Raw genomic sequence first — 25,730 nt, 5'->3', positions numbered from 1 at the left:
GACTATATTCTTTAATTCTTTCGGCTTGAAAAGTGTAAGTTTGGAGGTTTTGATTTGGGTCTTGTCTTTACTTTGTCATCTCATCATTGGTTTGAATAAATATATAATATGAATGTCCATTTAGGATAGCTGAGTTGGTGGATATGATGCCATTAGAATTAGGGTAGCATTGTGCACATGGTCAGGAGCGTTCTTTTTATCCTTTTCTTTCATCCCCGGTTTCTCTCTCTCCATTAGCTCAGACCCTTTGGCTACAGTGGGCATCAGATAAAGGTGAGTGCCAGAGCAGAGAGAGACAGTTGGATCCTTCGAGGAGTAGGAAAGCCCCACCTACCTCTTTACTTCATCATCATTTGTGAAACAGTAGCTTATTTCCAAATTTGAGCCTGTCCAGTTGACATTTTAGGAGTTTATTCCTTCTCAGGTTGGGTGTACTGAGTTTATAAGAAAAATAGAAACAACCAAAATTGACCATTTCCAAAGAAATGAAATGTCTTCAGAAACATGTAGGATTAAAGACACTGATGCTGTAAATTTTGTTTTAAGTAACTGGCTTCGAATTTTTTCTTATGTGTCATTTCCACTTGTAAATGCTACAAACTGTGGAATACAGTAATGTAATTGGAGGCTGAAGACGAGTCTAGGTTGTAGGACATTTTTGAGGAAGTGTAGATATATTCTTTTTTTAATTTACTTTTTATTGAGACATAGTTGATGTACAGTAGCAGATACATTCTTTTAAAGAGGAAGTAGCACCTATAACTGTGTGAGCAAACATGTTACTTGATAAAGCACATATTTGTGGAGCTGGAAGGGACTTGGAGGTGATCTGATCCATCCCCCATGACATTACAAAGGAGAACTGGAGCGTCAGAGAAGCTTTGTCTTATTTAAGGTCACAAAGCCAGTTAGTAAGGCAGCTGAGAGTACCCATTTAACGTAACCAGACAAGTAGTGATTTACTGTTGACATAGTGGTTTTACACACGTTAAGTGGCTCTTTGTGAAGTCCTTGGCATTTTTTTTTCCTTTAAAATATTTTCAATGAAATACGTGAGCATTGTTTTTTAAAGCCAAATAATACCAAAAAATTTTATAATGAAAAGCAGCAGTCCCCTGCCATCCCTATTCTGTCCTCAGGCAACCATTTTTAGCTCTTTCTTTCTATATTTACCCTATTTCTTGAAGTATTCTACTCATTGCCATCTTGATTTTTCTGTTTATCATTGACTTGCAAATATGGTAATCTTGTCCAGTCATTTTTGTGGACCTGTACTATATGCAAAGCAGGAACTGTCTGTGGTTTTAAAATTTTCCCTCAGCTCCCTACGTTGTCTCTGTTTCCTCAGTTTTTTCTCTCCGAATGTTGATCTGTTGTGGTTTTTGTCTCTCAAAGGCTTTCTTCAAATATTTGACTATTTTTGGCCATCCAGTATTCTTTAAGAAAGAACTTAAAAGGGGTGAGAAGTTCTTGGAGGCAGAACTTACTGATGGTTTTTCTTAGAGTGATGAGGTGAGAAGCTGGCTTTGTGATTATATACCTTTTCTGTGACTCTTGTGCTTTTCTTTAGGGCTTGTGCTTTTTGTGGTCTACGTAAGAAATCTTTGCCTAAACTAGGCTCATAAAGATTTTATTTTTTTTATAAGTTTAATAGTTTTTTTTTTTGTTTTATGTTTAGGAACATGATCTGTTTTGATTTGACTTTTATATATAAGTGTGAGACATAGGTACAAGTTCTTTTTTGCATGTGGTTGTCCATTTGTTCTAGCACTGTTCTTTTGAGAATGCCGTCCTTTCTCTACTGAATTACCTTGACTCCTTTGTCAAAAACCAGTTGGCCATAGATGTTTGTGGATCCGTTTCTAGGACTCTCTTCTGTTTCGTTGACCTATATGTCTATCCTTACACTAGTACCACACTGTCTTGATTTATACTAAAGTTTTATAGTGAGTCTTGAAATCAGATAGTATATCCTGCAACCTTGTTCATCTTTTCTAAAAAATGCTCATTCCAAGTCCTTCACTTTTCCACAAAAAGTTGAGTCAGTTTGTTGATTTCTACAAAAAGCCTGCTAAGACTTTGATTTGGATTGTGTTGAATCTATAAGATAATTTTGGGGAGAATTAACATCTTAACTATATTGAGTGTTCCCACCCATGAACACAGTGTATCTTTTCATTTGTTTAAACTTACTTTCGGGGGAGGGTACAGCTCAAGTGGTAGAGCTCATGCTTAGCATGCATGAGCTCCTGGGTTCAATCCCCAGTACCTCCTCTAAAAATAAATAGGTGTAATTACCTCCCCCACCCCACCAAAATAAAATAACTAAATAATACAATAATAAATAAATTAAATATAAAAAATAAATAAAATGTTAAATTTACTTTGATTTCTCGTATCAGTGTATTATAGATTTCAGCATACAAATCTTACACATGCCTTATTAGAGTTGTCCCTATTTAGTATTTTACTTTTTGATGGTTTTGGAAGTCATATATTTTTCTAGTTTGATTTCTAGTCATTCATTGCCTAATATAAAGAAATGCAGTTGATTTGTATATTTTGACTGTGTATCCATGGATTTCAGTAAGTTCACTTATTAGTTCTGATAACTTTTTGTGGATTATTTGGTATTTTCTGTTTAGACAATCATATCTGCAAATAAAGCCAACTGTATTTCTCTCTGTCCAGTGGACCTGATGAATTTCATTTCTTTCTCTTGCCTTATTGCACTGGCAAGGGCCTCTAGTACAGTGTGGAATAAAAGTGGTGAGAGCCAACATCTGTGTCTTGTTCCTAATCTAGGGCAAAAGCATTCGTCATTAAGAGTAATACTAGCTGTGAGGACTCAGTTGTAGAGATTGACTTGCTGATTTTCACGTTGGAGGAGATAAGCCTGACTGCTGGTGCTCTGGGTACTGATGGCTGAAGGAAGCTGGGAGCCTCACTTCTCAGTATGTGGGGGATGCTGCATCCCTCGTTACTCAGTTCTTATTGCCCCGCTCAGTCTCATTCTCCAGTGCAGGACTTGGTGCTTCTGTGAGGGGATCAGTTTCTCCAGAGACTAAACCTCCTGTCCAGCACCTGTTGGCCTTGGGGGTCCCCTAGCTTCCCAGGGATTGGGGGTGAGGATCCTAGGACAGCCTTTCCTCCTCTTGGCATAGCTCAGTCCTCATCACCTACTTCTTCCAGGCATCTGGTGCCTGTCATTTGGCGAGACTTTGCACGGCTCTGTCGGTTGAATCAGCTTTTTATATGACACTTAGGTTCCTGTTTCCTCCTCTATGCAGCATTCTTTGGCACTCTTCTCCCTACTTGTCACCTCCAAAGAGAGTGTCTCCAGTGTGAGCTGACATCCCATCCTCTGCTGCTGCCCCTCCTGTCCTCTGTGCCTTTGTAAGGATGTATCTCTCTTCAGATGAATACCTGTATTCAATTGGTTATGTTTAACTTCCTGGAAATTTTTTAAAAAGTAGTTTACTTTCTAAAATGGTTGGGCTTTCAGTATGGTGGAGGAGTCATTTTGTTTTGATTACATTACGGGTTAGATTAGTAAATCCTTTTATCAGAGCCGAAAGTAAATTTTAGTTGCAAAAGTAAAACCTCCTTCTAGCCTCTGAAAATTTCAGATGTTCTGAACTCAGCTTCAATTAATTGTATGTTGAGTATAGGTTTTTAATTTAGGAATCAGTATTAATTTCTTTCGTCTTCGTTATCAGTACATTTTTTCTATGTTGAATTAAAGTGAGTTAGCAGTAGGGGATTGTTTAGCCAGCTTCAAACCACATTCTGGTAAAAAATATTTCTAGTTGAATGTCCTTGATTCTTTGAAACCCAGAACCAGTTTTTCTCCCGTTTAGGCTAATTTACAAATAGGCTGGACTGAACACATACTCACACAACACATTCGCGTGTTCTCTCCACCCCCCACCATTCCACAAAAGGTGTCTTTTATTTCTGGATAGCTATCATCCAGACATACCTTACTTAATGTTAATTTTGCTTTTCAAACTCAAATGCCTTATTAGAAATAAGAATCACAATTGACCAGCGATCTCCAAGGGGCTGCCTTCTGAACTGGGCATAGGCTGTCCAGCACCCTCCCCTCATCCACCCAGACGGTGCCTGAAAGCGCAGGAACAGTCATGCTTATGGAATTTGAATTCAGCATGAGAGTTTCTGAAAATAATAAAAACGCATTTTCTAAGCTCCCACTTCCCCAGATTTTTCCAGTTCATTTTGCTGCGTGAGTTAGTTTTTCACAGTGGGACATTCCTTCCTTCCGTTAGCTACATCTTGTGGGGAATGTGTTTTTATCCTGACCAACTGGGGGAGCTGAAGTTGACTCTGTACTAGCCTGGAAACCGTGTTAATATTATGCATAATTCAGGACAGGATAGGCAGTTTGGTGTTTGTCAGTTGCCTTATTGCTTTGGCCGGGGGAGCATTCACTTACTTCACCCTTCAACATACCTTGACTGCAAAGGGCTGACTGACTCTCTGCAGATTCTGTGTGGGTGCTGGGAGCCTTGCAGTCAGCAGGGAGTGTGAGATCCTGCTCTCGCTGAACTCATGTTCTAGTGGCAGAGAGAGGATAAACAAGTCAAGAAATCACTAAGAAGCACAGGCACAGATGAGTAGGAAGAGCAGAACAAAACAGGGTAGAAGGATGATGCTACACGGTGGGGGCTGCCCGGGCCCCTCGGGGTGTCAGGGGAAGCCTTTCTCAGAGTTCCTTCTCTGCTGAGACCTGCACAGTAAGAACTGGCCCTGGGGAGATGGGGTGGCACTGAGGCTCTGAGCAGTTCAGAGAGCACTGGGCTTGGAGGACAACCTTGGATTTACCTAAGCAGCTACACGGCCTGGGGGAAGTCACTTATTCTAAGGATGAGGTTTCTTGCCTGTAAAATGGGAATGAAAACATGTTCAGCTTCAAACAGTCATATGTAAGTGTCAAATGAGATGATTTTATAAACTGGGCAGCCCTTTAAAATGAAAGGTGGTTGTTTTATCCAGCAGCATGAACCTCCCAGCCAGCTAAAGGACTTACTCTGTCTTTAAGGCTCACTTCAAAGCTACAGGAATAAAAACAATGTGATGCTGGCATAAGGAAAGACAAATAGATAATGAAACAGAACAGAGTCTAGTTTGGGGCCAGCTGATTTGCAGTAGTGTTGCCGTGCAGGAATTCCTTCCTGGCATTTCTAAAGACATCTGTATGTTATTCCCAACTCATGAAAAATATCAGTCGAGAAGTCCAGATAAAAGAGAAAAAAATCTGTGGGAATTAAAGTTTAACCATCAACGTGGACATTACTAGTTGAAAGAAATCTTCTGATGTAGAGTTGAAAGCAAGAGTGGAATCAGTGTCAAAGGTTAAAGTCAACGTTTCTGAAGTCAGAACAGGAGCATGTGAGAGAGAAGGGGCCACTATCAAATCCTTCTTGTTTGTCACTGTCGCCATGTTGTTAGGTGTGTGTTCATGGCCCTGTCTGCTCTTAACAGTGAGTCATTCTTATAAATAAGACTATATTAACAAGTTCACACACAAAAATACACTTTATAAAAATCCTGTGAATCATGTTCCAAGAAATAAGTTTTGGAAGCAGTCCTTAAATTGGCAGTTTCAAAACATGTACTGTTAACTTTGCTAGGGTATCTGAATGTTACGTTATCTTAATAGAATCCAATACTGTTTCAGTGTTTGAATATTTGCTGTAGGCTACAGTTCTTTGTAAATACTTGTACAGAAGGAATGCAAAGACAAAATGTAAATGTCATTGTGGAATACTCTGATATGAAATCAGCGGATCTAAAATCTGAGTGAAGGACAAGCAATATCAATTTTAACAGCAAAACCAAAATCAAGGCAAGCAGGCAAAATATTTTTACCTCTAAGAAAGGAAATGAGCTTATATGAAGCAATATGTAGTTTAACACCCAACTTGGATTTGCTTTGGACACACTCAAACAGTTTAACCAACATCAGCACAACATGAAAAAATTTTTTCTCCATCTAGAATATTTGTTTTCTGACAAGTATTAATGCTTAATATTAATATTAAAATCTCATTTAAGAATAACTTCTAAATATTAAATATTTGTGACATCTTTTAATTTTTTAATTTATTGGGTATCCATTTAGTGCTGTTTTATTCTTTTTAATGTTTTCTATTACCAAATGTCTCTATCAAGTAGAGTTTTTTTTACATTTTATTGAAATATATAGTTTTGTCGCAGTATATTGGTTCATAATAATAGTAATTCATACATTTATTATTATATCTTACTTTACCAAGCTAACCTTTGAAACTTTTAATATAACCCTTATCACAGAAAAGTGATTGACTGTGATCATACGTTACTATTTAAAATCATGTAATAAAGTGCTATGAAAAATGTAAGATAATATATGATCAGGATATTCCAGTTTCATGCTGTCAGATCCTGAAGATTAATAACGTAGGAATTTGGAAAAATTAAAAATTTCTGACAAAGGTGCTGGGAATTCGGTAGGCAAAGGTTAGTTTTGTCAATAAACAGTTCTGAAACAAATGCAAAAAACTGAACTTCCACTCCTATATCCACCATATACATAATGAATTTGAAATGACTTATAGACCTAAATGTAAGAATTAAAACTATAATGCTTCTAGAAGGAAAGATGGGGAATAAAGTCTTAGTAATCTTGTGCTACAGACTGAATTGCGCCCCCACTGCACCCTCCAGATTCATATGTTGAAACTCTGACTCCCCGTGTGATGGTATTAGGAGATGGGGCCTTTGGGAGGGAATTAGAGTCAGATGAGGTCATGAGGGTGGGGGTACCTCACGATGGGATTAGTGCCCTTGTAAGAAGAGGAAGACAGAGAGATGGCTCACTCCTCCCATCACCAAAACACTGCAAAAGAATTTGAAGAAGATTTAAATAAATGAAAAGATACCCCATGTTCATGGATTTGAAGACTTAATGTTGTCAAGATGTCATTGCTAGCCAAAGTGATCAGTGTGATTCAATGCAGTTTCTTTCAAAATTGTAATATTTTTTCTAGAAATAGACAAGTTCATCCTAAAATTCATATAGAATCTGAAGTGATCCCTACTAGTCAAAAAAATCTTGGAAAAAGAAAAACAAATTTGGAGGCCTAACACTTGCTGTTACCAAAACTAACCAGACAGATAGACTAATGGAATAGAATACAGAGCCCAGAAATAAACTTTCACATATTTAGTCAGATGATTTTCAACAGATGTTATCAAGACCGTTCAATAGGGAAAGGACAGTCTTTCTGTATAAAGTGGTGTGTTGGGTAAACTGTATATCCACAGGCAAAGGGTAAAATTGGATTCTGACCTAACACTATATACAAAAATTAACTCAAACTGCATCAAAAACCTATGCATAAGAGCTAAAACTGTAACACTCTTAGAAGACAGCATAGGAGGAAACCTTCATGACATTGCCCAAAGGCATAGGCAACAAAAGAAAAGACAGACAAACTGGACTTCATGAAAATTATAAGCTTTAGTGCATCAAAAGACACTAACAACAGAGTGAAAAGGCAACCCACAGAATGGGAGAAAACATTTTCAAATCATATACCTGATAATGCATTAATATCTAGAGTTTATAGAGAACTCCTGAAACTCAACAGGAATAAAAAGGCAGACAACCTGATTTGAAAGTGGGCAAAGAACTTGAATAGACATTTCCCCAAAGAAGTTTTACAAATGACCAGTAAGCACATGATTCTCAACATCTCTGATCATTAGGGAAAAACGCACATTAAAACTGTGAGATACCACTTCACACCCGTTGCAATGGCTGCCATTAAAAAAAAAAAAAGCCAGAAAATAAGTGCTACCGAGGATGTGAGAAATTGAAACCTTGTGCACTGTTGTTGGGAATGTAAATTGGTACAGCCGCTGTGGAAAACAGTATGATGTTTTCTCAAAAAACTAAAAATAGATGTGCCATATGATCCAACAATTCCTCTTCTTGATATATACCCCCAAAGAATTGAAAGCAGAATCTTGAAGAGATGCTTTTGTACTCATGTTCGTAGCATTATTCACAGCTAAAATGTGGAAGCATCCCAAGTGTTCATTGATAGATGAATGAATAAGCAGAATACAGTATATATACAATGGAATGTTACTCAGCCTTTAAAGGGAAGGGAATTCTGACCCATGATACAACACGGATGAACCTTGCTTAACATTATGCTAAGTAAAATAAGCCAGTCACAAAAAAAAAAAAATACTGTATGATTCCACTTACATGAAGTACCTACTAAAGTAGTCAAGATCAGAGACAGAAAGTACAATAGTGGTTGCCAGGGGCTGGGGGACAAGGGACTGCGGTGTTTAGTGAGTACAGAGTTTCAGTTTTGCCAGGTGAAGAGAGTTCTGGAAAAGGATGGTGGTGATGTCACACAACAATGTAAATGTACTTAATACCACTGAAATACATGCTTAAAAATTGTGAAGATGCTAAGTTTTATATTACATGTTTTTTACCATAATTAAAAAAAAAAAAGAAACGCAGAAAAGCCTTTACACGAATGTTCATAGTGTTGTTTATAATCACAAAATACTGGAAGCAGTCCAGATGTCCATCCACTGGTAAATGAATAAATGAATTGCAGTATAGACAAATTATGAAATACTACTACTTAGTGATAAAAGGAATGAAATACCAATGCTTCCAGCTGTGTTGCTAGTTCTCAGAGTGTTATGCTAAGTGTGAAATCAAACAGAAAAGACTAAATACTGTATGATTTCATTCAGATGAACTACTAGAAAAGGCAGGACTAAAGGGACTACAGGCAGATGACTGGTTGCCGGGAAGAGAATTAAGTGCACAGCCGCACATGGAATCTTTTTAGAGAAAGGGAACTCTTCTATATTTTGATTTTTGTAGAGCTTAGCATGGTTATATACAGTTCCAAAAATTAGCTGCACACTCAAACTGAGTGAATTTCATTGCATTGTAAATGATACCCTAATTTAAAACAAAGAAGGGAAATTTTCCATGAGGCAGTCAGATTTCTGTGCTTTTACAGGAAAACGTGTTTGTAGGAGCTCATATTGTGATCTTTCTATTAGCAAACATTTTTTTTCTGCTAAAAGGGAAAAGTTAATGGAGATACTCACCCTCGCAGAATTTGATTTGTAGTTACTGCATTGTTAACAATATCTTGCAGCAAAATTCTAAATTTGACCGAAGAGCCATTATAACCAGGATGGCTTATCATTTGCATCCCCCATATAAATGCTAAACAAGGTTTATTGTTCAATTTTGACATGCCAAGTTGTGTCTCTAACATTTTTAAAAAATTAATCACCACTTCTTCAGTGGATTTAAATGTGCACTTCCTACTCACTATAAAGTAGCTCACTTTGTGCTTGATAATTCCACATGCAAAGTGAGCTCAGACTGCTCTGCCTGATTTTCATTTTGACTTTAGACCTTTAAAATCAATACATAAAGAAATAGCTTATCAGCATGCATGTACTGAGGGTGTCTGTACGGGACACACACACGTACATCTGTACCTTGAAAGTGTGTAATCAAAAACTTAAAGGCAGTACTTCATAAATCTGGTTTTTAATGTAAAATAAAACTGTTTTCGATCTAAAACTGCTTTAGTTCAGCTATATGGGATACAGTCAGAGTTTTTATTTTTATTAGAGAATAATGGTTGAGAAAGTTTTATGTTGGTGTGGCTAATACATACATGTACATATTTAAACATATGAATTGTATTAATTTCACACATGTCTGAGGGCTTTCTCAGGCAGGATATCTAGTAAACAATAGCCCTCCCTCGGAAGCAAAGGATTCTTATTTGAGAGCAGAAACTACAGATTAAGAACTTAAAAGATAGGTTGTAAATTAATTGGGAAAATATTTCTGAAATTGCTTTGTAAACTTAAAAATTACATAAAAATGAGAACTTTCCAGAGGCAAGGTTTCAGCATAGTCCCTGAGGCACGGTAGACTCTCAGAAGTTTGTGGAGAGGAACATAACAGGTTCATGGGTCTCGCTGGCCAAAAATACCACAGTAACCTATGGTTAGAATAAAAATAATGTATTCCAGCAAATGCCTACAAAATCATCATCTGCAGATTAATGCTGAAGTTAAAGCGATCAGCCTGATGTTCATAGAAAACCTACCTATTGTTGAGGTCTGAGTTTTGACAAAAGCATATTCTGTGTAAAGATAGCATCAACATCACCCCAGAAAGTTCCCTCAGGTTCCCCCAATCAGTCCCTGCCTGCCACACCACCCCCATTCTTCTGAATTTTTTCTCCGTAGTTCAGCCTTTTCTGGAATTTAATATAAATGGAATTATGGAATTCCCACTGTTTTATGTGAAGGCTTTATTCACTTAGAATGTGCTTGAGATTGCTCCATGTTGTTTGTATCAAGAGCTCCTTACTGTTACGTGCCAGATGTATTTCATTGTATACCTGAGGCACAGTTTGTTTATCCATTCTCCTATGGATGGGCATCTGCACTGTTCCCATTTTTTGTATATTATGAATAATAAGGATATGTGGCCTAAAGGCCCCTGGAGGCAGGCAAGCAGAGTGTTCCAGGAAGCGTGGAGGGAAAGGAACACTAAACAGAGGAATTGGAGAACATTCTAAGAGGCTAGGGGTATTTGAGCAAGAAAAGGCGGGCAGTAAGGCATTGGCACAAACAGGAGCATCAAAATGGGAGCTCTAGGGCATGTTGGGCTGAGAAGCCCACTAGTGGGACGACGGATACGTGGACGATTGCCTGTAACGGAATGCATTATGGTGAACATACATTGTCTTTGCAACTCGACTGCCTTGTGGAAGATAAGGCTAGAAAAGCAGATGGGGACCCAGATGACAGAGGATCCTGGATGCTGTGCCAGGCAGTTAAAATTCAGGTTTATAGCAGAGAGCTGTAGAAGTCTTTGAGCTGGGACTGTCTGATCAAATCTCTGCTTTGGAAGAAGTTTGGTAACATCGGAAGGAATAGATCTGAAGGGGAAGGGAGCCTGGGAAGAGGAGGAGAGAGAGGGACTAGCCACTTAGGATCTCTTTTAAGAGTCTCGGGACAAGATAGGGAGGGCTCATGGCGGCAGTGTGAGGAAAGGCCTGGAATGGTGGCTGAGAGTAAACTGGGCAGGACTGGAGGGTGTTTGGAGGTGGCCCGTGGGAGGTGCTCGTTATGTTGGTAGAATATTGGTTAAATGAGGGCGTGAGCTTCTGAAGGAGCAAGGGCCCGGGCACTGAAGAATGGGAAGGGGCAGATGCTGACTTCAAGGGCGTGAGCCTGAGTGGCTGGAAAGGGATTCGCTTGTATCAAATGAGACATTTTGTTAATGGGTCAAGGCAGCTTCTTCCTTGTGTTAGTAGGTTGGTGATGTATTTCAGAGTCGTGTATAAGCACGCACACACCCCAGTCCTAGGTTGTGCCGCAGCAGACAGGCATCAGGAGGCATTCCTCAATGAAATTTTTTTCCTTATTTATTAAACATCATGCTTCCCAAGTACCCTGAATGATTTTATTTTTCACTTTTTATTTGGAAATAATTTTAAACTTTAAAAGCATCACACAAATATTGCAAAGAACCCCTATGTATTCTTTATCCCGATACCTCAGTTGTTAACATTTTGCTGTTTTTCGCTTTGTGTGCAAACGCTCTCTCTTCCTCCCTCTCCCTTTCTCCCTCTCTGTATATACATGTTCTGTGTTACATTCTCTCTCCCTCCTACCTTCTCTTTTTTTCTCCATACCCTACACCCCAGCACACTTATTTTTTTCTGAACCATCCTAGAGGAAGTTAGATACATCTTGGTCCTTTAATCCCTAAATACTCTAAATAAGGATATTCTCGGGTCTAACTCTAGTCCAGTTTTCAACCTCAGTAGTTTAACACTGATGTAATACTTTAATCTGCTGTTCATATCCCAGTTTTATTATTTGATCCAGTATTATCTTTATAGCTCTTCCCCTGCAGTATAAGATCCAGTCTGTGATAATGTGTTGCAACTAGTTTTCAATGTCTCTTTTATTTTTTTTTTAACATTTGGTTTTCAATGTCTCTTTAGTCTTTTTTATAACAATGACATTTTTGAAGGACACCAGCCCCTCCCCCCACTTTTTTCAGTAAGATATTTTTCACTTGGATTTGTCTGATGTTGCCTCATAATTATATTCAGGTTATACAATCTTGATCAGAATACTGTATAAGTGATGCTGTGTCCTTCTCAGGGTATCTGTCTCAGGAGAGACACTTTAAGACCATGCAAATATCCTGGCTGTTCATTGAAACATCTCCCTTGATTTAGCATCTGTTGATAGTTTTTGCATCAATCATTCTTCATGTGATGGTTGCCAAAGGATGATTTGCGAACTCCATCTCTCTCTCCGCCTTTACTATTTCATAGTCAGCATTGAACTGGAATTAAGAGCTCTCCCTCCTCTCTCTGTCTGTCTGTATTACATGTTGATGTAGACTCATTGATTCCTGTTGTTTTCAAAGGCTTAGAATTTATTATTGCCCCTTAATTATTTTGGTGCTCAAATAATTGGCCAGTGGGAGCCCTTTCCACCTGGTTCTCATGTCCCTGTGTCGTGCCCCATCATTTATTCAGCAGTTTCCTACTTTCTGGTATTGCAAGATGTTCCGAGTTCATTTTGTGCTCCTTTATTACCCCAACGCTGGAATAAGCTGCTTCTTTAAGGAGCCCTGGTTTGATTTTTTTTCTAATGGGAAATGGTGTTAGATATTAAGATCTGGACACTAGATGTGTTCATGGCCACTGTTGGTTTTTTGTTTTGTTTTGTTTTTTCTGTAGGTCCTTTCAATGGGCAGAACTAGGAAATATGTGCATGGATATACACACATATATCCCATACATATATGCATACACTTAAACGTGCACAGATAGAAACATACTTAACTTAGAAATCCCAAGCCTGGGCCCGTATCTCCAGTTCTATTCCATCCCCACAGGGCTTCCCTCAGCCTTCCTCTATACCAGTATTTGCATCTCTGTCTTCCAACTTCATCAACACATTTACTAATTTCCAGAGCATTATAACATATCCAGGTATTTTCAGAATTACTTAACTCATTCAACTACAGAAGCAAATCTACGAAAGAATTCAAGATTTTTGTTGCAATTCCCCCGACGTTCCACTCAAGATTGGTAATATCACGTTCATAAATTGCTCTTTTTCACCTTGCTTTTTTCACCATTTTCAGTGGAAATCATCTATATGAGATCTTTGAGATCTTCACTCTTTCTTGTAACTGCTTAGTTATGTTGACTGTATGTACCATAGTTTATTCATCCAATTTCCTGTGTTTAGAGATTTAGGCAGTTAGCAATAATGTATCATGATCACAAATAAAGCTACAATGAGTAGTCTTGTACTTGAATATTTTTGCTTTGTTGGAGGTGTATCTTCTGAATTCCTGGAAGTGGGATTGCCAGCTCAGAGAGTAAATGGATACGCAGTCTTGTTAAATACTGCCACATTCCCTTCCGGAAGAGTCCATTTGTACCATTTTTCATTCTCACCAGCAGTGTATGAGGGCCTTTTTTTTTCCAGTCTTGCCAACAGACTATTTCATCAAGCTTTTGGTTGTTGTTGTCAATCTCGTGGCTGAGAAACGACATCTCAGTGTTGTTTTATTTTGCATCATAAGAGGAGTTGAACATCTTTTCATGTGTTTAAGGGGTGTGTGTGTGTGTGTTAGTATGTAGTAAGCTGTTTATTCATAGCTTTGCCCATTTTTCTATAGGATTTTGGTCTTTTTTCCTTCAACGCTGACTATCACTTGTATATTAGGGACATTAGCCCTTTATCTGTGATATAGGTTACAGATATTTCCTCCTGGTTTGTCATTTGTCTTTTGACTTTCTCGTGTTATTTATTACCATGCAAAGGATTTTTATTTTTATGTGATTAAATTTATAAATCTTTCATTGCATATGGATTGTGAGTCATAGTAAAGTCTTTTTCAACACCCAGGTTTTGGAGAAATTCATCCTTGTTTTCTTCTGGTACTTATATACTTTCATTTTTCACAGTTAGATATCTGATCCATTAGGTGTTTAGTCTTTTTTCATGGGCAAGGAATGGGTCTAATTTATCTTTTTCCAGTTGTCCCACTACCATTTTTTAAAAGTCCATACCTGCCCTGTAATTTGGGGTACCACCTTTGTCAGCCAGTAGATTTCTGTATGCAGTTGAAGCTATTTCTGGACTTTGTGTTTCTTTAAAGGAAATCATTTTATTTTATTTTATTTTATTTTATTTTATTTTATTTTATTTTATTTTATTTTATTATTTATTTCTATGGAAGTACTGGGGATTGAACTTGGGACCTCATGCAGGGTAAGCATGCACTCTACCACTAAACTATACCCTCCCCCCTGGACTTTGTATTTCTTGAAGTACTTTGAATGCTGATGGTTCCAGCAGAGTTTTCATTAAACATTTATGTTCCAGAGGCTGCCAGGTTCCAGGGTTTACAGCACAGAAGAATTTTTAGGCCTCTTACCCTTTTGTGATGCAAGGGTATCTCCTTATGATCTTCTTACTTACAATTTCTGAATTTTCCAAATTTTCTGAAACCATCCAAAAATTGTTTTAGTCTTTTTAAAAAGTTGAAATCAGTTTTCAGACAGTAAACTTTAGCATGTTTTTAATGAACCCCTCCCCCCCAATACTACCTTTGGTATCCTGCCCTTTCTTCATATCCCCTCAGTAAAAGAGATGTTTCAGAAAGCTGCATAGAACAGATGTGAAAAGAGGACAGTGGCGGGCCAGCCAGCCAGTCTTAAGGTCATCTGCTCTGAGCTCTGTTCTGCTTCCTATGGCTGCTAAGAACTACCACCTTTTTCACATGAGTGAGCAGGTGTGAGGTACAGAGAAGATGTTAGCACGGGAGTAACATTGCAGAACTCGAAGGATTCAGTAGCCCGAGTTGGTTGTATGGAATGGGTCGAGGCACCTACTTCCTAGGCAAGGCTGACACAGGAGCACGCTCCCGTGCTCCCCCCCTCCTCTCCTCTCTGTGCCTGAATGGCCTGCCTTAGAGGGAATGACTGGATTCTTTATGCTTCTCATAACTTGGGGACTATAATAAAAAAAAAAGTCTATTTATAAGACACACTGAGAAGAGACAGGACTCACGCTGGCAACATAGTCTCTGTTTTTATCAAGTTCTATTTCAGGGAACATATTTTTCTTAAGGAAAATCAGGACATGTAATCTGATTTAATTCAACGTGTCAAATCCTATAAAGCTTTAAAAACGAAGCCAGCTTTAATTATAAACTTGACAAGTCACCGTTTTGAAATGGAAGAGAATTATATGAAGGTGGGGTGTGCCCTTTAAGTGTATTAAGATGCACGAGCAGCTTGGGAGCCGAGTCGGCTCGGGAGTTCTGTCCTACTGTGGTCCATTAGGAGTCTTGCAGGTAACAGGCTACCTTCTGATTTAACGTAACCTAGACCACTATTCTTCTCTTCCACTCTTCTGTTATGGTAGCTCTATCACAGTAGAGACCAAGGATTCTCTTAAAAAATTTTTTTCTTATCAGTGCTCCAAACAGCTTAGATTTGTGTATGTCTTTCTTCTGAATAAGCTTGTCACGGGTGAACTTTAGACCTCAGCTCATAGTAAGGTGCTTAACCAGCACCTCCAGGCAGCAGCTGCCCATGTTGTTTGATTGCTAGTTAAGTGTTAATAGAATTAAGAGTATTAAAATATTTTTATATGTTTAGTCTTCCAGTTACTCTCAGCACCTCTCATGTTGTCCCACTGTTTGCATTTCAGTCTTACAACGACCAGCACAGGGGGAAAGAGGAATCTGAGTCCCAGTCAAGCAGAACCTGGCCTGGAGGCCAGAGAATCGGGGGAGGTTTCTGACAGTGAGCTTGAGCAGACAGATTCCTGTGCAGAATCCCTCTCAGAGGGACGGAAAAAGGCCAAGAAATTAAAAAGGATGAAGAAGGACCTTTCTCCAACAGGTTTGTATTGGATCTCGCTAAAGTTCTACAGCCATATCCTCTTTTAATGCTCTAGAAACTCTTATTTGGGGGAGGAGCTATTGCACGAGGGCTTCAGTTGGTGGCAAAGCCCATGTAGTATTTAATCTAATTTGAGGAATCCCTTAAAAGCCCTGGCTCTAGGTAGAGCGAGGCTTGGTGGGGCCTCCTTGTTAAAGATGGTTAGTCCATTTTGGTAACTTCTCTCTCCTCCTCCATCATGTAGAGGTTTTGCTGATGTAAAGTAGCCTCCATATTTTGAAAGTATACGTGAATGTGCACAGAGGCCTACTCCTGCACGTGTTATTTTCAGTCGCAGAGCTTTCACTGTTTCTAGCAAACCCCGAGGCAGCCCAAACTTTTCCCGTAAAGCAGAATTACATAAGGAGCAAAGGAAACAGGAGATGAACACATGCTGGGAGCCTACTGTGTGCTGGATGCTGTAGTAGGAGCCTTCTCTCTCCTGGAGTTTCATTCCCACAGCAGCCCTGGTATAGGGAGTCATCCCTGTTTCAGTGATGCAGACGTCTGGGCTCAGAGAGGCGAAGGAACATATGCAGGTGCAGGTAGCTGGTAAAAAGCAGAACCGGAGAGTGAGCGGCACCCCGCGTTCCCTCTGACCCAGACGCGCCATGGAGGCTCCGTGAGCTAATGACCCAGCCCTTGGTGCACAGATCTTCTGCAGGGCCGGAGTGCCAGGCGAGGAAAGGGGCTTGCTGAGGAGATCCGGCCAGAACCTGCTCAGCTTGCAATCACGGCGACGGCAGATGCAGCCACTGCTGACCAGGTGCTTGCTGGGGACCCAGCACGGCGGCTCTGCGTGCATGACAGAAATGCTTTCCTTTAAGTCTCTGACGTGGGCCTCGTGGTCCATTTTACAACTAAGAAAACAGAGGTCTGAGGGTTACATGACTTGCCCTGGGTCACAGAGCCCCTAAGTCAGCCTGCAGGAAAGCCAGTGCTTTCCACACAGTTATATGTTGTCTTCTTGGGATGAGGGGGACGCCGTCCAAGCCGAAGTCACTCCCCTCCTGTGTCTCACTTGGCGATAGTCGCCCCCATTAGCAGAGCCAACAGCCAAACCGAGGGATGGGAGTGAAGCCTGGAACTTGATTCAGACCCAGGCCAGGAATCCACTGTGTTTCAGTTAATTCCTCTTTTTCACATGTGGCCCAATCTGCCTGCAGGTGTTTTCTGAATCTCATTGACATTAATGAAATCAAAGAAGCAGCAAAAATGTCACAGATGCCTTTTATACATTATACTGAAGATTAACTTTAACTGAAAACTTAAAACTGTTGTTTGAAGTCCCAACTGTGTATTTTCACTGTCTCCTTGAATCTGCCTGTCTCCCTTCCTCCCCCTAATTTAAGTATTGGAGAACTTTTTAAATCGGTAACAGGCGCAGTCTTCATCTTTGATACCTTGGTCCTGTTGCCACGTTGTACCTGCTTAACAAATGTTAAATATTAAATGTTAGCAGGACTTGCAGCATGCACACCCAGCACGACTGGGATGGGGGCCGGCTTGTCCTCTCTTGTATTGCTTTCCTTCATCCCTCATTCTCTTTTGAATTGTTTTGGTTATCTATTACTTCTCAGGGACAAGATTTTAGATTTTTTTCCCTTCTATTTCAGCATAATCTCAAAGGTATTAAAATTAGAATACCTAACAATAGATTGCATCAATAGATTAGCTTCTTTTATAACTTTCGTCGTTTTAAGCGAAAACTTTCTATGAGTTATTTAGGGTTTTGAATTTATAATACCGTCATTAAAATAGGTTTTTTTTCCCCTTCCATTGACAGTAAAGCTGTCACTTCCACAAGATTTGAGCTAAAAAAAAAGCATGATAGATTTTTGTACTTCTTTGTCAGTCCTGCTAAAAAAGAGAGACATATTGATAACTTTCATTCAATCAGAGAACTGGAGAGAATTGAGCTTTCTTCTGGAGCACCGTTCACTGAGGCCTTCCGACAGTGCAAGGCTGGAAGTTTTGGTCTTTGGCTGGTTTGTTTGAAGCATGCAGCCTTGATAGCGTCAGCAGGATGTAGGTCAGGATGTCAGGTGCTGAACCTGGTGAGCCAGCCAGTCTTGATTGCTGGGTTACTTTAAGGAGGTCCTAAAATGAGTGGGTACAAAGTTCAGACCCCACGAAGGGTCTGAATTAAACTCCCAAAGGTTCAGAGTCTCCCAGGAGCTGAGAGGGCCTTGTTTGGTTGTTGGCAAGAACTGTGTTAGAGTGTCTGGTGCTGTGTGGCTCCATCTGTCCTGCAGAGATGGGTTCTAAGGCATCAAGCCTGAGCTCTCCTCCTGGGGAGAGTATCCTGACAGGTGCTCAGGTGGTTCCCTCGGGTGCGTTGAGTGCCCAGCACACTGTCAGTGAGGGCGTGAGAAATGTAAAAGACTGCCTTCCGCTTGTAGGGAAGTACCTTTTTTCCAAGGGGAAAGTAGCAAAAAGTAGGACCATAGAATATTACGTCCTGTTGCAATGCTGGGACAACTGGGCTCGATAAATCCCACACAAAACAGTGTCATTTTTCTTAGTTATATATTTTTATGTCTAAAATACACAAAGAGTTAAGTACTAAACCCCTTCCCAGATAACAAAATGACTTCAGTTTCAGAAGAAATTGCCATTTATTGAGTTTATATTATATACTGGACATTGTGCATGGAATGTCCTCTGTGCTCTAGTCATTGTAAAACCGTGTACAGCGTAGATAGCATTATTTCCAGTTAATAGGGAAGAAACTGAGGCTCAGAGAATCACAAATACGCAGCGTCAAATACAGCTGTTATTGAGGGCAGCAGGAAGGGCTGTCTGATCCAGAGAAGACGCGTTGCGCCACTCTGCAGTATGTGAGGTTTATCCAGACTTTGGAGGAAGCAAAGGATTCTTCACAAAGGTGGGTATTTCTGGCAGCTGTTCTAGATCAGAAACAGCTAACAACCTGGACTTTTCTTGAGATGGAGTCATGTGTTAAAAATGCAAGCAACTGTTCTCTTTTGGAGTTTTTTATGTACCTACTATGTACTTAGTAAATATTTTTTTTCCTAGCTATTCCTCTTTTTGTCCTATTTTCAGGAAGCAAAGTATAATGTAAATCTCCCCCTTCTGTATTTATTACGATTAGTGATAGATTGGTGGTGCTAACTGCTTTTCCTCTGGGGCCTTCACGGTACGTTCTCTGTTGGTTCATGAAGGGAAACAGCTCTGGGTGCCATTTATGCTGGAATAAGCTATCCTTAGAAATGGTCCCCAGACAGTGTTTAGTGGATGGGTGTCCACAGCACACTTGCTCTTGCTGAGTAAGCGAACAGTATCCCAGTGGCCTGATGCTGACCGGAATGGCCAGTCTCACAATACGGGTGGACTGTCTAATAGCTAGAGGTTCCATCAGCGCTGTGTTAGACAGCGTTCACGGAGCAGTGCCAAGAGACGTGGACCATTCCTGGTGATTTTCTTGTCATGTAACAGGGAAGTTGTTCCAAGTCTCTTTCCCCTCTTACGTTTAAAACACACTACATGTTTGCCAAGAACCGTGAATTTTATTGGAGTCTTGACTAATCTGCTGAACTTTTCAAGCTTAAACCCTTAGGGTTACAGTATAAAAATGTAGACTTTACTTAGAGCAGCCGTCTCCTTGTGCTATTACAAGTCTCTTTAGAGTCAGAAATTCGAGCTGCAGTTGGGGCCGTCGGTCACCTTAGCGATCAGGCTAGGAAGTCCAGCAGTCAGCCAAGGAAGTTTTCCATTACTCAGTTAAAATGTGGATTTCAGTGTAACTGCGGCGAATGAGGGGTGTGCTGCCCCACAGGGCGGCGTGCTCCCTGCGTCTGTTTGCCCCCCTGGTCCTCTGGGCAGCCCTCCAGGGCCCCCCAGCCGCCATCCAGGGGAGCCCTGCCACCCCTTGACAAAGCCCTTTGGAGCATTTCCTAGTTAAAAACTTCAGTATGGTACCCCAAAGACTCCTTCTTTATACAGAACTCCACTCGGTAGAAAACAATATGACCGCAGATTTCCAGTCTGCTGTGTAGTTTTCCAAGTTCACGGGAGGGAGGAGCTGTCTTACCTCTCAGAATTTCTCGCTTTCAGCTCCAGTCTGGTGAAGGGTGGATATCAGCAGAAGCAGTCACCTTTTGTGTTTGCCTCTGTGTAATTCCTTTTGTTGTTTTTGTTAATAAAAACAATGTGCTCATTGAAAATCAGTAAAATGAAAGTAGAAAGAAGAAAATTAAACCCCACAGTTACTTGATACTCTGTTAACAAGTGTTTTTTCTCTGCCTGTCATTTTTGTACATAGTTGGCATCATACTCTATATACAATTTACTATCCTGTTTTCCCTCATTAAAAAAAAAAACCTCTTGGTCAAATAATTTTAATTATCAGCATAATATTTTATATTATAATTTTGTTGGATTTTTTTTAAAGAAACAATCCTAATATCTTCTGCAGCATCAGCTTTATTAAGATACAATTTAGATACAATATAAGTCATTACTTTTAGGTGTACAACTGATGAGTTTTGAAAAATGTGTACAGTCACATAACCATCACTGTGCTCAAGATATAGAACAGTTAGTCCAGAAGATTGCCTCGTGACCCTTTGTAGTTAGTCCCTCCCCATCCCTACATTCCAGAGCCACTGATCTGCTTTCTGTCACTGTAATTTTGCCTTTTTCAGAATGTCGTTTAAATGGAATCATACAGTAAGTAACCCTTTTTTTAAAAATTGAAGTATAGTTGATTTACAATATTGTAATAGTTTTTGGTGTACAGCGAAGTGATTCAGCCATACATATGTATGTATATATCTATATTCTTTTCTTTCAATTCTTCCCCATTATAGTTTATTACAAGATATTGCATATATTTCCCTGTGCTATACAGTAAATCCTTGTTTATCTATTTTATATATAGTAGAGTGCATCTGTTAGTCACTAACCGCCAATTTATCCCTCCCCGCTTTCCCCCTTTGGTAACCGTAAGTTTGTTTTCTGTGTCTGTGAGTCAGTTTTTGTAAATAAGTTCATTTGTATCATATTTTAGATTCCACGTATAAGTGATATATGATAATTTTCTTTGACTTCCTTCACTTAGTATGATAATCTCTGGGCCCATCTATGTTGCTGCAAATGGTATTATTTCATTCTTTTTATGGCTGAGTAGTATTCCATTTGTGTGTGTGTGTGTGTGTGTGTATACGCCACATCTTCTTTGTCCCGTCATCTGTTGGTGGACAGTTAGGTTGCAGTAAGTAACCCCTTGAGTCTTTCATTTATCATAAGGCATTTGATGTTTGTCTGTGTTGTTGGGCCTATGACTGGTTCATTCATTCCTTCTTACTGCTGAGTAGAAATCCATTTCATGGACGTATCACTGTTTATTTCTCCATTTTGCCTGTTGGCATTTAGGTTGTTACCAAGTCTTTAGCAACTAAGAATCTAGCTGGTATAAATACTTGTGTGCAGGTGTTTATATGAACTAAGTGTTCATTTCTTTGGGATGAATACCTAAGAGTGGAATTACTGGGTCATATGGTAAGTGTACAAGAAACTGGCACCTTGTTCTTCAAAGTGGCTGCACCACTTTTCATTCTGGTCAGCAGGGCATGGGGGTTCCAGTGTCTCTGCACCTTCCCCAGTATTGGTATCGTCCTTTTAAGCCATTCTTACGGTATGTGGTGGCATCGCATTATGGCTTTGATTTGAATTTCCCTAGTAACTAATGATGTTAGGTATCTTTTTATGTGTTTGTCAGTTAAATCTCTTCTTTGGTGAAATGTCTGTTCAGATCTTCTGCCCATTTTTTCATTGAGCTGTTTGTTTTCTCCTTATTGAGTTTTGAGAGTTCTTTATGTATTCAAGAACAGCCCTTTGGGGTGTTTTACAGATTCTTCCAGTCTGTGCTTTTCTTTTCATTCTCTTAACAGTATCTTTCAGTAGTAGAAGTTTTACATTTTAATGAAATCCAATTTATCAGTTTTTTCCCCTTAAATTTTCCTTTGGTGTCATATCTAAGGAATCTTTGCCTTACTCAAGAGTGCAGAGATTTTCTCCTATGTTTTCTTCTAGAAGTTTTCTAGTTTTAGGTTTTAGTTTAGTTGTACAATCCATTTCGAGTTAATCTTTGTGTGTGATGCAAGGTGTGGTCCATTATAGCAGGAGGCAGATTTCCTTAAGTATCTGTTTAAAAAGAAAAATTGTTCCTCAATAATTCTTTTGCACTCTAGTAACTAAACAGGGCTTTGAAAATGAGTTCCCTGGAAAACTGACCATAGGTCTTTATTCACTAGCTTTAAGAGTGATCCTCCAGTGGTCTGTAGCTCTCCTTTTCTGGAAAGTACTAGAAAGAACACCAGCCGTGACCTCCAGCTCCCCTCTGGTCTGGGTCTCCTACAGATGGTTTGTGGCATTCTGGTTTCTCTGTGTACATCATTCTTGCTCAGCAGCCATGTATTGTAGGCAGTAAAAACTAGTATCTCTTTGACTGCAGGCTGTCTGCTTCCCTGGCACCAACCATGTTCACTGTTGGCCAATCTTATCGACAAGGGGAAGGGCCCTAACGTGTATTAAAAACTTGCTCTGGGCCTGGAACTTTGCTGAGTCAAGAAGTCCTCTGTGGCATAAAGTAGCATGGAGTCTGTCATGTAGATGAGTCAGTGAGAGCTGTTCAGAGTCATCCAGCTAGTAAGAAGGCCCAGCCAGACTGGCCTCACTCCACAGCTTTCCCTTGCTCCATTATTCCTCACTGGCCCCTCAGTCCCCTCCTGTGCGTTTGGCGGCACGTCACCAGAGCACTCCCACCCAGCTGGCGGCAGGCGCTCTGAGAAGCATGCCGGTGCAGTTGCTCTTGGCTGCTTAGCTTTCTTCCTCTCGGCTAATTTTAATTTACTTCATTTCCCCCCATTTGACGTTGTGACTTTCACCTTTAGAATGGCTGGTTGGCTGCCATCGTATTCTTTGTGAATTGTCAAAATGCCCTTATTGCTGTTTATTTTCCTCCCTACGATTAGGAATTGTGCGAGTGTGTGATGGAGAAGGAGGTCGGCTGGTTAGATCTTATCTTGGGCCACCTGCAGTATTTAGTCGTTCCAGGGAGGGGAGTGTTTGTGTTGTGTTTTTTAATCATCTCCATTCCTTTCCTAACCGGGTCGGGGCGGTCTTTGTCACGTGGACCGCCCCCTGCCCACCTTCACCTCTAGCAGCCGTCTTGGTTGGGAGCCCCCCAGACATGCACATTCAGCACAGCGGGGACTCGGGCATAACACTTCGGGTGCTCCCTCCTGCTCTTCTCTTCCCGTCTCTCTGGACTTTATCCCAATAAATGAGCACAACTGGGAGTTCTCACTTTAGCAGAAGCCCCCATGTTATTTCATGTGTTTGGACCTGGTTACCTTCAGGCATTCCTGACAGTAGCCACTCTGAACTGAGCGAGTTCCCTTCTGTTTTTGAAAGTTACTGTCCATTTCAGGCACCATCGCAGACCTCTCCCCTTTCGAAATCTTGGAGTGTTAGCAGCTGAGCTTGGCTTTGCCTGTGTCCCTGCCAGCCCTGTTTTATAGATGAAACAATGCATGATACCACGGACACAGTGGCACCTTGTCTACCTTGCTTTCTTCTTTTTTTAAAATTTATTTTTAATGCCATTTTTTTTTGGGGGGGTGGGGGATTAGGTTTCTTTGTTTGGTTTTAACGGAGGTACTGGGGATTGAACCCAGGACCTCATGCATGCTAAGTACACACTACTGCTGAGCTGTACCTTCCCCCACCCCTGCCACACTTTCCATGGTGAACACACTCTTCCCTGACTTAATTCCCATTCAGTCGGCTCTAGACAGGTGTGGTCCAGGCCCTGGCCTGGGGGTGCTGCTGCTGCCATAGCAGAAACTAGCATGAATGGAGCAGGGCTTCTAACTTTGGAGTGAAACTGTTGGTAACGGAAGAGACTCCTTCAGTCCAAGAACACTGTAGCCCGTGTTGCTGAAATTGGAGAAGGTTCTAAGCTGCTTTTGCCCCTTTCAGGATCTCTGAACCCCCACTGGTCAGCATCCCTCCACTTTCCAGCCACCAGCGCCTGAGATTTCTCATCCTGGTGCCAGTCACACGGCACACAGAAACCCAGTCTCCTGGGACTGTAGCAGGGATCTTGATGCGGTGGAAGGATCCAGACCCCATCTCAGCCACTCACTAGCTGTCTTGCATCTGTAAAATGGGGGTATTGGTACCACTGAATTGGGCTACATGAAGATTCAATGAACTAAGCACCCAGCATGCTGGCTAGCAAAGAACTTGGCGTGTGTGCTCCCCGAGAGAGTGTGAGCTTCCACATTTTAACTCCTCTAAAAATCAACAGAGGCTCCCGAGCAGGGAGTCACTTCCTCACTCCTGCCTGTGATGTTTCTGCAGTGTGGCCGTCTTGCTGGGCACCGCTCTCCATAGACAAGACCCGTCCGTGGACTTCCTCCAGCTGTGGCTGTCCCGCCGCCTGGCCCCAGCCCCGGCCTTGATCGAAGCTGTCTTTGCAGCTGGCACCAGCCACGCTGCTCTCTGCTGGTCCTTCTGCTCTCCTCTCCGGGCTGTCCTCTCCTTGTTCATCTTGTTTTGTCCTTTCCCACCAGGAAGCATCTCGGACAGCTCGGCCAAGCTCTTTGAAGTCCCTGACACGTGGTAACCAAGACCCAAGTGGAACAAATCGCTGGTGCTGTTGCTGAGAAAGAAAGAACCAGCCGGCACGTTTGGAAGCCATACTGTGTTTAGTTTAACAAACTGCTCTGGGAGGGGTTGAAACCAAGTGTGTCTCCTACAGAGTCCCAGTTTTTTTTTTCACGGCTGTGTTTCTTTTCTTCCTTTTTTAAAGTCAACTCTCCACTGGCACTCAGCACGGTTGTAGGCTGTCATAAATGTGTATGTGATTAACCAGTTAATTATTTGTTGCTCGTGTGAAGCCCTTCCTGTCATGAATTAGTGTCTAAGAAGCCACCTGATGGGGAAGGTCGGCCATGAAATACACATGAAGAGCCGACCCTCTCGAGTGCTGTGATCATGAATTTGGGATTGAACTCTTGCCTGCTTCGTCCACCTTCCCGCGCTCAGGTCTGGAGCAGCCCCAGCACGTGGGTACCATCTCCTGGTAGGGAATTCAGTTGTGTCTGCCCGCTTCCCACTACAGCTGCCTAAAAACATGAAGCTCTCAAGCTTGTTTTTCCAGCAGGAAAATGTCTACCGCTGTCAGCATATGCCTTGGCCTTTGGGGCATATTTATTTAGAGGGGTGTTTTTTTCCCCTAAGATGTGAGTTTCTCGTATGAGTGAGAAGTTAATTTCTGTTACTCCATGTAGTGCTGTGTTCACGTTTCAGTGTCTTAGCCTGGTGTCTTCTCTGTTTTTTATGAGTGGGTCTGGGGGTGAGCTGGCGAGTGTGAGTACTTGTGTGTGTGTGTGTGTGTGTGTGTGTGTGTGTGTGTGTGTGTGTGTGATACCATGACAAATCTACAACATGTACCAGCCCTTTCTCTGTTGAAACAGATCACAACAGCGACAGAATTCCGTGGATCTGCTTCAGTAGATCTGCTTCGTTATCGATCATTGTTAGATATTTAACATTTTTGTATCATGGAAATAAAAATGAAAAATGTATTTCCAAAAGATGAAAATTAAAGAAATTTTCATAGGA

At 40.8% G+C, this 25,730-nt stretch overlaps 1 protein-coding gene across 3 annotated transcripts in view; it reads left to right on the top strand.

The window, feature by feature from the left end:
* PARN (poly(A)-specific ribonuclease) overlaps positions 1 to 25,730 on the top strand; it is a 148,472-nt gene extending 122,742 nt beyond the window's left edge. For all 3 annotated transcript variants that reach the window (XM_010982874.3, XM_064478467.1, XM_010982873.3), the window contains 2 exons: positions 15,841 to 16,034; positions 24,677 to 25,730. In XM_010982874.3, coding sequence (XP_010981176.1) covers positions 15,841 to 16,034; positions 24,677 to 24,729 — 247 coding nt within the window. In that variant the 3' untranslated portion in view covers positions 24,730 to 25,730. The remainder of the gene's footprint in view (positions 1 to 15,840; positions 16,035 to 24,676) is intronic.

The sequence above is a fragment of the Camelus dromedarius genome, chromosome 24 (assembly GCF_036321535.1).
Source record: "Camelus dromedarius isolate mCamDro1 chromosome 24, mCamDro1.pat, whole genome shotgun sequence".
NCBI lineage: Eukaryota > Metazoa > Chordata > Mammalia > Artiodactyla > Camelidae > Camelus > Camelus dromedarius.
This window is presented reverse-complemented; position numbering and strand designations above follow the sequence as displayed.